Raw genomic sequence first — 16269 nt, 5'->3', positions numbered from 1 at the left:
AGATCAAGAAGATATAATTCTGCTGTTGGCATATTGGTTCAATATGCTAAGCCTCCACCTATGGCGCCAGCATCACATATGGGTGCTGGTTTCTGTCACACCTACTCTACTTCCAATCCAGCTCTCCATTTATGACCTAGGAAAGCAGCAGGAGATGGGCCCCTGCATCCATAAGGGAGATTTGGAAGAAGCTCCTCACTCCTGGCCTCTAGCTTTGGATCAACTCAGCTCTGGCCATTGGGACTATTTAGGGAATGAACCAATAGATGGAAGATCTCTCTCTTTCTCTCCTTCTCTGTCTCTCTTGCTCTCCTTGAAATTCCACATTTGAAATAAAATAAATCTTTAAAAAAAAAGATAGTCCTTGTTTAGTCCAAGAGCCAAGCCTAGCAGAGGAAAATAATCATTAACAGAAGCAATAACAATACTAATAAAAATATTTGCACTGTGCTTTGTCATTTACAAAGACCCACTCAAATTTATGTTCTTATTATTTGTCCCAAGTGGATATCACCATCCCCCACCACATGAGCAGGTCAGTCGTAAAGTTAGGACTTAAGCCCAAACGCCTTCTCCAAGGCATCACTGTGCCTTGGTCTTGGGGAAAAGGTAGCTAAAATGGAGCGCCTGCAACCCCTTCCGCATCTGGCCTTGAGTAGCTGCCAATTTTCATTTGGGTTTCAATTTTTTCAGAACATAATTGAGCAACTCCGTTCCCGCCCTTCTTTTCACTTCTAAACTTCGCTAAGCTTTGATGTAGGAAACCAAAATTTCCTTGTTCAGAAAGAATGTGAGATGGCCCTTGGCCCTGACCCTGACCTTCAGCTGGCAAGTCCAGCGTGATGCATTCTGCTGCTGACCTCAGCGAACCCAAAACTCCCATCACATGTTACTTACCTGTGGTGTAATTGAATACGTCTCCCAGAGGACTCTGCCCTGCCTTGTTATAAGCGAAAACACTGATGAAGTAAGTGAAGCCACACTCAGATACAAAATTGCACTGGGTGAGGGAAGTGTTGCAGTGTACTTCCAAACCATCATCACTCTTCACAAAGGCCACGTAGTAATCACCCAAACTGACGTTGGACCATGCCACAGAGAGATGGCCAGGGGGATCTTCATGAATCACGACTCTTCCAGGTGCACAAGCAACTAGGAAACAATCAGTCATAAACATCTGGGAGATGCTTGCCAGAAACCCTGTCTGCATCTTTGCAGGATTTCAGGATAACTCAAGCAAGCAACTCTGAGCTTTCTAGTAGATGGAATTGAGTGTATAATATGTGGAGTGACATGGCAGAAGCATTTGATTGTCTTGCATAAAATCAAAGGTTAGGCTATGGAGTCCAAATCCCTACCAAAAATACCATACGACCAGGCCAAAGTCTCTTGTTACTTGAAATGTTGTTAAAAATACTGGGCCAAGGGGCTAATGTTATGGCTCAGGAAGATAAGCTGCTGACTGTGGTGCTGTTGTTCCATATTGGAGCAACAGTTTGAGTTCCAGCTACTCTGCTTCCAATCCAGCTCTGGGCAAAAGCCTGAGACAGCAGCAGAGGATGGGCCTGGCACGAGAGCATAGTGGCTAAAGTCCGGTGCTGTGCCGACCCGAAGACAGGAGCCTGAAGCTCTTCCAGGTCTCCCACATGGGTGCAGGGTCCCAAGGCTTTGGGCCGTCCTCAACTGCTTTCCCAGGGCACAAGCAGGGTGCTGGATGGGAAGTGGAGCTGCCAGGATTAGAACCGGCGCTCATATGGAATCCTGGCACGTTCAAGGCATGGACTTTAACCACCGCACCAGGCCCTAGAGTATTTTTTTAAAAGTTTGGTCTCATCCAGAGATGAAGCTAGTCTGGCCTCAATGAAATAGTGAAACAGAACTTCATGGAAAGTCTCCTGATGGCCACCTCCTGTACATTGGGCAGCAAACTATGTTCTCATGCCATTGCATCCATCCAGAAGTGCCCAGGCAGAACAGCAAGACATAAGATGCCATGGGCAAGGAACAAGGCAGGTAGTATACACAGCTCAGTGCCACCTAAGGAGGAGTTCTCAGATATCTCAAAATCAATCTCAATTACATGCTAGATGGTGACCAGAAACAGAATGATGTACCTTGGTTAATCCTGTCTAATTCCCTGTTTCTGAGTGTGTCTGTGCTTTTAAGATTTAATTTTATTTTTATCTGAGATGCAGAGCTACAGGGAGAAGGATCTTCTATCCTCTGGTTCACTCCCCAAATGGCCACAACAGTAGGAAGTGAGATGAACCAAAGCCAGAAAACTCTTCTGGGTCTCCCATGTGAGTACAGGAGCCCAAGGACCTGAGCTATCCTCTGCTGCCTTTCCAGGCCATGATCAGGGAGCTGGAACAGTGGAGCAATGGACATTCGGATCAGCATCCAGATGGGATGCCATGCCACAGGCATGCCCACTACACCATGGTGCTGGCCCCTGTTCCCCAGTTTTAAGGCAACGCTTCACTTATCCAATATCAGCATGGAATGAAGTCTTCTGAAGGAAAGAAGTTAATTCATTGAAATCATAAACTTCAAAAAAAAAATTTTTAAATATATTTGAAAGACAGAGCCTGAGAGAGAGAGAGAGAGAGAGAGAGAGATCTTTTATACACTGCTTCACATCCCAAATGACTGCAACTATCAGAGCTGGGCCAAATTTGAGCTAGGAGCCAGGTGCTTCTTCTGGGTGGCACACATGGGTGGCAGGCGCCCAAGCACTTGGCCCATCTCCCACTGCTTTCCCAGGCACTGACTCAGAAGCAGAGCAGCTGGGACTTGCACTGCTGCCGATATAGGATGCTGGCATTGCAGGTGAAGTCTTTATCCACTATGTTACAACACCAGGCCCCAAACCATGAACTTGTAAAAGTTTAATCATCACTAATGGGAATATTCTAAGATATACTGCACATTTCTTGGCCTAGGAAAACACATAGTATCTTCTTTTTAAAAACAATTTTTAAAAAAGATTTATTTATTTTTATTACAAAGTCAGATATACAGAGAGAAGGAGAGACAGAGAGGAAGATCTTCCATCTGATGATTCACTCCCCAAGTGACTGCAACAGCCGGTGCTGCGCCGATCAGAAGCCGGGAACCTGGAAACTCTTCCGGGTCTCCCACGCAGGCGCAGTGTCCCAATGCATTGGGCCGTCCTTGACTGCTTTCCCAGGCCCCAAGCAGGGAGCTGGATGGGAAGTGGAGCTGCCGGGATTAGAACCAGCGCCCATATGGGATCCCGGGGCGTTCAAGACGAGGACTTTAGCCACTAGGCCATGCCACCAGGCCCAAATTATTTATTTTTATTGGAAAGGAATATACAAAGAGAAGGAGATACGGAGAGAAAGATCTTTTGTCCACTGGTTCACTCCTTAGGTAGCAGCAACGGCTGGAGATGAGGCAATCTGAAGCCAGGAGCCTCTTCCTGGTCTCCCACACAGGTACAGAGTCCCAACATGTTCTCCTGCTTTCCCAGGCCACAAGCAGGGAGCTGGATGGGAAGTGCAGCAGCCAGAACATAAACTGGCTGCCCATACAGGGCATGCAAAGTGAGGATTTAGCCACTAGGCTATCATACCAGGCTCCACATACTACCTTCTAAATGCAGCCCCTTTAATTGAGAAGTCAAGGTCCTTCCCATGACCTTGGGAACTAGGGAGCTTTTGCAAACCGATTGCATCCAAACTCTTTTCCTAGTGATTACAATTTTGTTGGTCTTAGGTGGGACTTGAGTATTAGGATTGTATAAAAACTCTCCAGATGTTCTTAATGTGTACCCAAGTCTGGAAAATGCTGGATGGCTCTCTCCTGCCTGAAATGACTAACTCAGAACTGCTGTACTTTTGAAATGTTTCTCATCACTTCCCTCACTCTCAGTCATCTTGTCCTAATAAACTCTACTAATGTAATACCCACATTAAATTACCGTAATCAGGAACCAGGGCCCGGTGGCGTGGCCTAGTGGCTAAAGTCCTCGCCTTGAACGCCCCGGGATTCCATATGGGTGCCAGTTCTAATCCCGGCAGCTCCACTTCCCATCCAGCTCCATGCTTGTGACCTGCGAAAGCAGGAGAAAATGTTGGGACCCGGAGGAGGTTCCTGGTTCCCGGCTTCGGATCGGCACAGCACCGGCCATTGCGGTCACTTAGGGAGCGAATCATGGGATGGAAGATCTTCCTCTCTGTCTCTCCTCTTCTCTGTATATCTGACTTTGTAATAAAATAAATAAATCTTTTTTAAAAATTATAGTAATCAGGTACCAGTATCGTGGCACATACCGTTAGGCTGCCACTTGCGACAGCAGAATCTCTCTCCAGGTTTCTGATCCAGCTTTCTGTTAATGAGTGTGCAAAGGCCCAAGTATTTGATCTGCTGCCACTAGCTTGGGAGAAGCAGAGTTCTGGGTTCCTCAGTTTGGCCTGGAGTAGTCCTGGCCATTGGGACTTTTGGGAAAGCAACCAAAAGATAGGAGATCTCTGTCTCTGACCGCAACCCTTCTCTTTGTGTTGCTCAGCTGTTAGACAAATAAATAAGTCAATAGTTTCGTCTTTTTTCTTTAAATTTATAAAGATATTTAGGGTGATTCCAGGAGAAACAAGACCGCAGCGGCAGCATGATATCCCTTGTATAAATGATTGTGTCATGGCAGAAACTGTAAAATTGGGGCAGAAGTATCGAGTGGCACTAAGGATTGGCAAGGATCTAAGATTTGAATGATAACCATGTTCACACAAAGGAACCCATGCGTGTGATTGCTTAGTACAGAGAGTGACTCAGCACAAGTGTTACATTGTAGCCACAGTTGACAGGGACCTTAAACGAAGACTCTGAAAGATCCCTGGAGTTCCTATCATGTACATCTCCAACTACAGATACAACATCAAGCGGATGCCAGATGATCATGGAGCCCCCCGGTTCTAATCTTTGCAAGGTGAAGTTCCCTGACCTGCATACTATCAACTTTATCTGTTGCTAATTCATTGAACCTGCACGCTACCAACTTTATCTGTTGCTAGTTCATTGGACATGCTGTAGAAGGAATTATTATTTTTTTCACATATTTGCTGTGTTATGAACTGAGTATGATTAAATATACTCACTTTTGAATGCTGAAAAAAAATTTTTTTTAAGTTATTTATTGGGGCTGACAAGATGATGCATCAAGTTAATCCTCTGCCCAGTGGCACTGAAATCCCATATGGGCACCAGTGTGTGCTCCAGCTGCTACCCTTCCCATCCAGCTCTCTGTTTGTGGCCTGAGAAAGCAGCAGAAAGTAGTCCAAGTCTTTGGAACCCTGCACCCATGTGGGAGACCCAGAGGAAACTCCTGACACTTGGCTTCAGATCAGCTTAGCTCTGGCTGTTGACGCACTTGGGGAGTGAACCATCAGATAGAAGACTTTATCTTTTTCTGTCTCTGTAAAATCTACCTTTCAGGTATATATATATTTTTAAAAATATATATTTATTTATCTGGAAGGTGAAGTTATAGAGAGACAGAGAGAAGGAAAAACAGTGAGTGGGGTCTTCCATCTGCGGAGCACTCCCCAGATGGCCACAGTAGCTAGGGGTTTGCCAGGTCAAAGCCCCAGAACCAGGAGCTTCTACAGAATCTCCCGTGTGTGTTCAGGGGCCCGTAGACTTGAACTTCATTGGCTGCTTTCACAGGAGCATTTGCAGTGTGCTGGGTGGTAAGTGGAGTAGCTGTGACTTGAACCAGTGCCCATGTGGGATGCTGACCCCTGTAGATGGAAGCTTAAGCCACTATGCCACAGTGCCGGCACTGTAATTATCTTGTTTTACAAAATGAAAATCAAAAAATATCTACACACATTCAAAACTAGAAGTATCCTACCATTCTTTTGAAAAATAAAAAATAAAATTAAAAAAAAAAAAGCTCCCAGGCCTGGCACAGTAGCAGCCTCATGACTAAAGTCCTCACCTTGGATGTACTAAGATCCCATATGAGCACTGGTTCATGTATCAGCTTCCCCACTTCCCATCCAGCTCCCTGCTTGTGGCCTGGGATAGCAGTGGAGGATGGCCAAAGCCTTGGGATCCTGCACCCGCATGGGAAACCTGGAGGAAGTTCCTGGCTTCTGGCTTCAGATCAGCTCAGTTCCATCTGTGGAGGCCACTTGGGGAGTGAACCATTGGATGGAAGATGTTTCTCTCTGTCCCTCCTTCTCTCTGAAAATCTGACTTTCTAATATAAGTAAATAAATAAATAAATCTTTTTAAAAAAATAGCTCCTACCATGCCTATGTCATGAAACATGATGAAGGCAGAGTCAGTCAGGGCACTGCCCAGTGAGAATTGTGCAACTCAGACTGAGTCTTTGCTTTTTTTATATAATATTGTAAATGAAAAAGAAAAAAATTAATAAGACATCTGGAAGGCGAGTCAGGCTTGTTGACTTTCAAAGCAATGCTTTCTCCCCTGTGTAGTGTCAGCTTTCGCTAATATTTTTCAGGCTAATCGGAATGTCTTGTCCAAGGCTTCAATTTGCACTCCTTCTGAAGTGTTCTGGAACATTGCAGGGGATTTCCCGCCTCCCGGATGGCACTCGCGGGTGCCTGCCCGCCCTCCAGGGAGCTCGCAGCCATTCACATACCAGTCCTCAGGGTCATTGCAGAAGGCGATTTGCTAGATCCAGCATCATTGCTTGCCGAGACCGAGATCTGGTACTCGGTTCCACACTGGAGCGAAGAGACGGTGCAGGAACTGGAGGTCGAGCTGCAGCTCAGCTCGGAGGAGCCACTCAGCGCCGTCACAGTGTAGTTGGAAGCTCCTTCCGCAAGGGCCCACGACACAGCCGCCTGCAGGGTCCCACTGTCAAAGGAGACTTGGATGTTGTTGGGCGCACGGGGACCTGCGTTTTTGAGAAATAAGCAAGATGTTTAGCAGCCTCTGGAGGAGGCCAGGTGAGATCTGGCCTGACCATACTGCAGAGCTCAGAGGATCCAGTGCGCATGGGTAGAGCATGGCAGGTGCTGAATGCAGGAAGCTGTGCTGCAGGCAGCTGAGCACCGCTAATTCATCTGCCGTGGACAATGCAAACTCATCGTTGTGTTACATAGGTTACATATGTTGTGTTACAAGATATGTGACCTTGGCCACATCGTTTAACCTTTTTTCTCATCTGTCACATGAATGTAGTAACATCAGTGTCTAACACATGTTGGTGCTAAAAACGTGTCTTTTGAATGAATTAATATGCTGTTTTAACAGCTGACTAAAAGACTCACAATCCCAAATGTGGAGGTCATGTGGCTCTGTTACTCTTAAGTGAGGTGCTAAATAAATTATTACTAATGAGTGAATCTAAACTCCTCCATTCATTTTTGGCACCAGTATATATGTTTTTAAATTCAGGTCATAATTGTTTATAGAGGAAGAGGCTTCCTTTTTAGTCTAGATCAAAGGAAAGTATCAAGTGTGGTGATCATGCTTTAAGGCGATCTTCTTTTAGTGTCTCCAAAAACACTTTCCCTGCATTCTTTTTTATTGTTGCTGTTAAGATTCACTTACTTATTTAAAGGACAAAGCAACAGATTGGGTGAGAAGGAGAGAGAGAGAGAAAGAGAAATATCAATCTTCCATCTACTGACCATAGCAACCACGTATGATCCAGGTCAAATCCAGGAGCCAGGAACTCATTTTGATAGGGGACCCAGGTACTCTGGCCATCTCTCCCTGCCTTCTCATGTTCATTAACAGGAAGGTAGATCAGAAGCAGAGCAGAAAGCTGATGTTGCAGGCAGCAGCTTAATGTGCCACATCATTACCCCTCCCCCACATTTTTATAATTATGCCCCCTTTATTCAGAGTTCTCCTGTAGATTGGCCTCAATTGTCCCTTGGCATCAGTGCTGTAATAAAGAGCACTGGGCATGCCATGGAAGACTGCTCGGGCAGCCTGTGAGCAGAGACTAACATCCTCTGGACACTCTGTCTGGACACTCTGCCATGCAAGGAAGGCCCTGTTTCGGCATGCAGAGACCCACTCTGCAAAGCTCGCACTGGCTGTGTCCCCCTGCTGTGGGCTATGAGCAGCTCCCTTCCCCTGCTGCATGGTCAGTTTGTCTGCAGGGACAAGTGTACTACTCTAAGCTGCTGTGACACCCACGGCTGGCTGGTATGACCTTCCATATTTCAGGTCCATCTGCTTGTCTCGCATGAGGCATGAAAGAATGAGGGAAGGCAGGTGAAGCAGGGGGAGGCTGCTGTGAATTGAATTTATACGTTGGAGTCCTAATCCTTGCAACCTTAGAACACGATCTTATCTTAAAATGGGATCATAACACATTGAAGGTGGGCCATGAATCTATGACAGATATGCCTATAAAAAGAAGGAATTTGGGGATGAGCCTTTGGTGGAGTGGTGAAAGCATCGTTTGGGATGCTCAAATCCCACATCAGGCTCAAGTTCAGCTTGGCTCTGGATTTCAACTTCCTGATAATGCACACCCTGGGAGGCAGTAAGTAATGCCTCAAGTACTTGGGTTCTTGTCACCCCTGTGGGAGACCCAGACTGAGTTGTGGGTACCTGACTCCAGCCTGATCCAGCCCTGAACGCTGCAGGAATTTTGGGAGTAAACCAGCAGATGAAGATATCTTTCTCTCTTTATCTGTCTTGCGCATGCTGGGTCTCTGCCTTTCAAATACATTTTTAAAAATCAGGAAAAAAGATGAAATTTGAACACAGACATAAGACACAAGGACAATGCCATGTGCACGTAGACGACCATGTACAAGTCAACAAGAAAGACTTGCAACAGACACTTTCTCACAGCACCTAGAAGGAACCAGGATTGGCCACATTTTGGAGTCAGGCACGCTACCACTGCGCTACAGGCCGGCCATCGGCAACATTTTGATTTTAGATTTCCTACCCCTCCAGAACTGGTAAATATCTATTATTTAAGTCACCCAATTTATGGCCCTTTGTTAAAGCAACCCTAACAAACTTATGCAGAAACTAAATCCAAACTCTAGACTTTAAGAAAAAAAAAATTATTTAGATGTTGGCATTATGGCATAGCCAGTTATGCTGCCTCCTTGCAATGCTGGCATCCAAGATAAGTGCTGATTCAAGTCCCAGCTGAACTATTTCCTATCCTGCTCCCTGCTAATGCACCTAGAAAAGCAAGCACTGGAAATTTACCCAAGTTTTAGGACCCTTGCCATCCATGTGGCAGACCACGAGTTCCAGGCTCCTGTCTTTGGCCCAGAACAGCCCTAGGCATTGTAGCTATTTGGGGGAAGTGAATCAGTAGATAAAAGTTTTTTCTGTCTCTTCCACTGTTTTTATCACCATGCCTTTCAAATGGATAAAACATCTGTTTGTAAGTGATTTATTTATTTGAGAAGCAGACAGAGAGAGAGAGAGAGAGAGAGATAGAACTCATTCAGCGCCTACCATGGCCTCAGGTCTTGGTGGGCTGGACAAGCTAAGGAGAACTACCCCCTTGTTGGTGGTGTTGTGCTGTCTATGTTGAAGTGGAGTGGGTGTCACAGAAGGAGCTGCCATGCTCTGGGCAGCATTTCTTTACATGCGTTTTGGTGTTCTAACTACGGAGGAGGAAGAGTCAGGCTCTATAAATAACTTCCTAATAAATTCAGACAGCTGTGGCCAGCCAGTCTGTACCTATCACTTAACACTGCCCTAAGATGGCCGCCATACACAGCCCCTGTCATGAATCACACTGAGCCAGGTGTCCTTACTCGTCCTCTGATTGCAGGTGGAGTCATCCCCAGGGACTCCATTGGAGTTCCATGCATACGCCTTTACAGTGTAGAGGGTGCCGGCATCTAACCCACTGAAGGTCAATGAAGTGTTGGTGGTATTCTCTTTCCATATTCTTCCCAAGCCGTTGGCCTGCATGACGGACACAGAGAATCCGATCGCCATACAGACAGCTTCCCACTGTACGAGAATAGAGTCTGGACTTGGCGAACTGACTTCTAGAATGGGTGCTGCCAACACTGCAACAGACAAGAACATACATTTTTGTGCCATAAAAATTCAATAGAGGATATAATTCAGGGATAAGTTAATTGAGGTTGACTGTTCATACTACAAAATTATTGTTTACTTTTTAAAAGGATTTGTGGCAGAGCTCCATTAAATAACTGCTATTTAAGTATTCATTACTCATAAATGTTTTGGCTGAGGAATGGGGAGCAGAAATTAAATCTTAGGCACTTGTTCAGTTGGTAGTCAGAAATCAGATAAAACATTGCTGCAATCAGAATACAAACAAATGAGGAATTGATGACTGATAGTACTTTAATATATACATAACTTTATTGAGCAGGTACAATTATCAAGCAAATAGATGAATTCCAAATGTCTTTCTTTGTTAACATATACTATGCGGCTGGCGTGCAGTAACTCCTTTCTGTGTGTTCTTTATGTGGATAGCTACAACATGTTATCCCTTTTCCAGAGATTTAGAAGTGGGGATGCATCACACAAGTTATGGTTCAGTGGGTTAAGCTGCTGCTTGGGCTGCCTGTGCCATGTATTGGAGTGCCTGGGATTAAGCCCGGCCTCTACTTCTGATCCAGCTTGCTGCTAATGTGCCTTGGAGGCAGCAGACGATAGCCCACAGCCCCCCGGGTTCCTATCACTCATCCCAGCCCCACTGCTACAGGCATTTGCGGGGAATGAACCAGTGGATCTTTGTCTCTCCATCACTCTGCCTTTCCAATAATTAAGTTAAAGCAAATAAAACTAAGGAATAATAATGAAAGTTTAAAAATGAAAACAGGAATATTTTGAAAAGAGCCCAAGAGCAGGCATTATTTTCTAAGGCAAAGCATCTTCTACAGCTATCTGAGTTTCCCCAAACACTGTAAGGTGGCTTTCGTGTGTGGGGCCTAAATCATAGGCTGCAGGAACACTTCATCACAGGATGCATCTGCAGCACTGGTGCGATAGCTCCAGGTTGCAAGACAACTCTCAGAGGCAATGAACTTCCAACTACCTGTTTTGGCCTGCGCCGGAGGCGATGCCTGGCTTCTCCCCGCAGCACTGATGGATCTGATGGTGATCTGGTACAACGTTGCAGCCTTCAAGCCTGTCACAGTGCCAGGGGAAGTGGCCACCATCGTTTCAACAACTGTGTCCCCATCTTTGGCTGTGAGCAGGTAACTGGTAGCGCCAGGTACCATGGCCCATTCTACGGTGATACTGTTGCTGATTTTTGAGTAGGCCTGATCGATTGTGGGTATTGCAGGAGCTGAAAGACAGATGGCCACCATGCGTCAGCCGGGAGACCTGCAAAGACCGCGGCTTCAGATTCAAGTGTCCTGGCACCGACCTCCACACACAGCTTCGCCCTTCATTTTCAGTTCAAGGGAAAACCGAGAGAGAGGCCAAGTGCCCCTCGACAGCCAGAAGGCTCAGGCCACTCATTTCCCAAAGATCTTCCCCAGTCACCTGGGGATACTGTCCACGTTTTGTACTTCTAGAGGAGTAGCAAGTGATTGTGGGAAGCAGCTTGGGGAGGGAGGGTGTAGGAACAGTTGAGTGATTCTATTCCAGAGCCTTCTATTCCAGTCTGATTTCTGCTCTGCCATGGTCTCCCTTCCCCGTCACACCTATGCCTTCCTGGCTCCAGCTAGACTTGTTCCATCCTTGCCTCTGCCCAAAGCATTCTGTATCTTCCCCCAGAGGTCCCTTCATCAAATTCAAGGAAGGAGGGAGTGCCAGCTTTGTTACAGTTACTCGATGACTCTTTTCCTATTATCAGATTGGAATACATTCCAGATTCTCCTATTTAATACAAACAAACCTTATTCTTCCTTTCCCTACCAACCATCTGTCTCAGTAGTAAGAATCAGATGCTGAGGTCCCTCCTCATGAAGGCTCGGGTGTGATTTGCCAGTGGGTATGGATGACTACATTACCAATTTACACAAGGCGTCCCTACACTTTGGGAGACAGCCTGGCAGTCCTGTCTTACTGTCTTACACAAATCCACAGACAGAAACGTCCATGCGGAAACGAGATTGATGAATGCAGCTGAGTTCTAAGTCTGAAACTGGTGCTTGGTCTTTTATGTTTATTATATTTTCTGATTAAGATCATTCTATGTCAAATTCAGAAACAAGAGCAAAACCAACGGGCAAAACCCACAGAGCAGACAGTGAAAATGGGTAGCTACCAAGGTGTGATCTGCCAGTACACACTCCCTCTTCCCTTTGCCTCAACCGCATCCCTGTGGACCCAACACAGACAACCTTCTCTTTCTATCCCCAGGGCGCAAGGAGCTGCACCTGGCAGCAGCTCAGAGAACAACATGCCGCAAAAATGAACAAAGTCTTCACTGTGCACTGGCCAGACATTCTTTGAACACTGCCCAGGCTTGTCTCATTTGCTGTCGAAAGAAAATTAGGACAGTTATGCATGGCAAGGTGGAGGGAGGTTGTTGGCTTGAAAGGCACTGGCTGAGGGAAGCAGGGTCTGCAGGGAGAGCCCCATCCCTAGACCCCTGCAGACTGGAGAGCCTGGCAAGGCCTCCATTGCAACCTGCCCACATGTCCCTCTTCTTTCTGCTCCCTCCTTGTTTGTCCTCGATATGCCTTCCTTCCTCTCATTGCCTGGTGCTTCTCAACTCTGTCCCCTGTTGCTCCAGTTTATCTTCTTGCCTCGATCAGCTGGTTCTGTTCACTGGAATGGAATAACATCATGGGACAATGACAGTCATATCAGTCCCAGATGAAGAAGCTTGATGGGTCATTAGGCAGCGGCCTTAAAGGACCTTCTCCCCACAGGCCAGTCACAGGGCCTGAAGAGTCCACAAAACCGACCTGGAAGGGTGCTGTGGCTCAGTGGGTCAAATCACCACCTGGGACATCTGCATGAAATATTGGAATGCTTGTTCCAAGTTCTAGTTGTTCCATTTTCAATCCAATTCCCAGTGACCCTGCCACCTATCTGGGAGATCTAAACTGAGTTCCTGGCTCTGGCTTCAGCCTGGCCCAGTCTCTGACTGCTGCAGGCGTTTTGGAAGTGAATCAATGGATGGAATCTCTCTTTGTGTCTCTTTCTCTCTGTCACTCTGCTTTTTTTTTTTTCCAAGTAGATGAAAATGAGTGAACAATATGTTAAAGAAAAAAAATTGGCCCCATTAACCCAGGCTAGAAAGGCTCATTTGCTGGAAGAGAACAACAAAGAGAAACAATGCACTTGTGCAACTTAAGTGTATAGTAGAAAAATAACAGAGGATTTGGATTTGAGAACTCTATGTTTCAGCCCTGGATCTGCCCTTCACTTGTATGTATGAACATGTGTAAGTCATTTAATTTCTCCTGGACTTGATCTTCTGCCTCAAGAAATGTGCTGCACTGGGCTTGTATTGTGGTACAGCAGGGAGAGTCACTGCCTGCAATGCCAAATGGGCACTGGCTTGAGTCCTGGATGCTCCACTTGTGATCTAGCTCCTTGCTGATGGCCTGGGGAAATCAGAGGAAGATGGTTCAAGCACTTGGGGATCTGTCACCAGTGTGGGAGACCTGACTGAAGCTCCTGGCTTCAGCCTAGCCCAACCCTGAATTTTGTGGCCATCTGGGAAGTGGACCAGCAAATGGAATATCTTTTTGTGCTTTCTCCATATTTCTCTCTCTCTCATTCCATCTTTCAAACAAATAAAATAAATCTTAAAAAAAAAAAAAGAAATATGGCATATTAGTAATGCCCACAGCCTAGGGACTTACTTTGAAAGGTAAAATACCTGTATTTTTCAGATTGCTGTGACCATTAAGTGAAACAGTATATGCACTTTGAAAACATGCGTGTGTGTGTGTGTGGCAGGGGGCAGAGTGGGTGGGGTCAGGAGAAGCTAGCTGGAATGGCCCTGCCATGGAGGATGCTAGTAACAGTAAGATGCTGGGGAGTCTGGGGCGCACAGCAGGAAAGCTGGATTTCCTGTTTCTTGCTAGGCTCTAGGGAGGACTCTGCTAGCACCTGCCTAGAAAGCCAGTCTCCCTGGATTGTATTTCCCTATGAGTGACCACTGTTAGACTCCATATAGGAGCAACAGCTCCTCACATTTCCTGCTTCCAAGTTTAGTCTACTTCACGGCAGCGATAAAAGGAAAAACCTCATTCCTCATCTGTATAACTAACTGCTCTGATCTCTCAAAAAAGAAGCCCTTTGATTCTCAGCATCTGTGCAAACTATCAACTCAGAGAAATCCAAATTAGTCCACGCGGTCCCAGAGGCTAGCCCTGGATAAACAAGTCAGTGCCAGAGCCCCAAGATCAAAACACACTTCCCGAGTGAAACGGTCTACACAATGTCAATAAAATGTACCCCAGCTGTTAAAAACCCAGGAGTTCGTTCACAACACCGACACTCTTTCAGCCTGACCCCGATCCTCTAGAACAGTGTGCATGCTGTGGGGGCTGAGAGGAGCCCTCTGGGGAGGTGCAGTGTGTCCTTGGCAGGCTGAGAACTTGTCAAAGACAGCAGAGCTAGATTTTGTCTACCTAAATGTCACTTAGGAAAAGATTATTTTATAGAGGGCCAAGACATTCTACCCACAACTTCCTGGCCAATCCTGAAGGCAACTGGGGGCAGGCTTTGTGGCTTGGCATGGTAAATCCAGGATGCTATACTTCATATCCAAGTGTTTGGGATTGAATTCTGTCCCCACTTCCAATACAACTTCCAACTAATGCACCTGGAAGGCAGCAGGGGATGATCCAAATACTTGGACTCCTGCCGCCTAGGTGGAAGCCCACCGTGGAGCTCCTGCCTCCTAGCTACAGCCTGGCCCATCTCTGACCATTGTTAGCATTTGGGCAATACATCAGTGAACAAAATGACGTGTTTATTTGTCTTACTAGGTGCCATCTTTCCAGCACCTGCTAAGCACTCAGCACCCAATGGGAGTGCTCAAAACATATTCCCCAGCCCCTCCGCGGCATAGCCATTCTATCTCAGGCAACCTGTGAATTAACAATGGAAATTCAACTCAAATATGAGGAGCGAAAGCTTGCAGATCAGGAAAGTTTACCTGTTTTTGCTGAAGTGACCTGAAAAGGAAAGTTGAGAACATTAGAGCCATCCAGAAAAATATCATTTGGGAAAATACTAAACATTAAATCAGAGCATCAGTAAACTAATCATAACATTTTATACACAATGGAGCCATCTTTCAACCCACATGAGAATGTATCTGCGCAAATCATTTCACAACACTCAAATCTACCACAAAACAATCCAAACTAGAATTGGAAGGCAGGAGGCAGATCACATTACGATTTCATTTTCCCTTTTGAATCTGCCTAGTGAGCAATGTCAGTAGCTGCTGACAGATTTTTCACAAACCTTTGTTCTTAAAATATAATGAAAATCTTGTTTTCCTTCTCTAGCTCAGTGCATTAAATTTCGAACGCACAAACATATACAATCTTTCTATGATCCTAAACTATTTTGATTTCTCCTTTCTTCCAAGTTGTCCCTCTCCACCAAAAGGAAAGCTAATGAATGTGTCTTTATGCCCCAAACGGTCACAAGGTAGTTGGAATGATGAACTCACCATTTTAAGACAGATAAGACTAAAGCCAATCAAACACATACACTTGGGTCCGCCAGTCATCTTGTAGGTTATAGCACTCACATGGCACGAAACACAGTGATCGGAGTCCTCTGTGGTGCCCAGGAGGACAGTGCTGTTAGTCGCTGAGATGTGAGGCCGTGACGTTGGGAACAGACCCTGACAAGTAGCTCCTCCCCTTCAGTGTGGAGCTTACCTGTAACTTGGGGCACTTGGAGAATGGCAGGTATTGCGAAGTTGGAACAGCAACAACAAAAAGGAGCTGGAGACAGCCATGCCAAGCTAGCCAGAAAGCTAGGATTGTAACCTTGGACTCAAGGTGGTAAGTAGAACACTCTCTCCTTTTCTTTTTAAAGCATTGTTTTTCCAAAGCAAAGATTTTACAAATCTGCATGAAATATTGTTGATATGATGGAATAATCATTTTTAAACCCAGAGATTTTTATGTTTTATTTTTTCCTCCAATCTTTCTTTGTTACTTTCCTAATTGCCACCTGGTTTTCAATACACAGTGACCAATCCCAGTGTCGGGAGCCATTTGTTACAAAGTTTCATATCTAAGACAACAGGTCAGAACACATTCTTACACTGAGGGGAAACAGTGAGAGATCCCTGATGGGCACATCATGTTCTTCCATTCACAGTAACACTTACCGTTCTGGTATCATTTATTTCTACAA

The 16269-nt window shown here is 45.7% G+C and overlaps 1 protein-coding gene across 1 annotated transcript in view; it reads right to left on the bottom strand.

Annotated features, from left to right (window-relative positions):
• Nucleotides 1–15815, bottom strand: part of FNDC7 (fibronectin type III domain containing 7) — a 29921-nt gene extending 14106 nt beyond the window's left edge. Inside the window, exons 1-6 of the mRNA XM_004582164.2 lie at nt 15572–15815; nt 15047–15065; nt 11009–11263; nt 9744–10004; nt 6632–6889; nt 898–1152 (exon numbers count right to left, since the gene is read on the bottom strand). Coding sequence (XP_004582221.2) covers nt 898–1152; nt 6632–6889; nt 9744–10004; nt 11009–11263; nt 15047–15065; nt 15572–15631 — 1108 coding nt within the window. The 5' untranslated portion in view covers nt 15632–15815. The remainder of the gene's footprint in view (nt 1–897; nt 1153–6631; nt 6890–9743; nt 10005–11008; nt 11264–15046; nt 15066–15571) is intronic.
• Nucleotides 15816–16269: the final 454 nt, after the last annotated feature.

Source organism: Ochotona princeps, chromosome 2 (assembly GCF_030435755.1).
Source record: "Ochotona princeps isolate mOchPri1 chromosome 2, mOchPri1.hap1, whole genome shotgun sequence".
In the NCBI taxonomy this organism is placed as follows: Eukaryota; Metazoa; Chordata; class Mammalia; order Lagomorpha; family Ochotonidae; genus Ochotona; species Ochotona princeps.
Note: the sequence above shows the minus strand (reverse complement) of the source record. Positions and strands in the feature narration are given on the sequence as shown.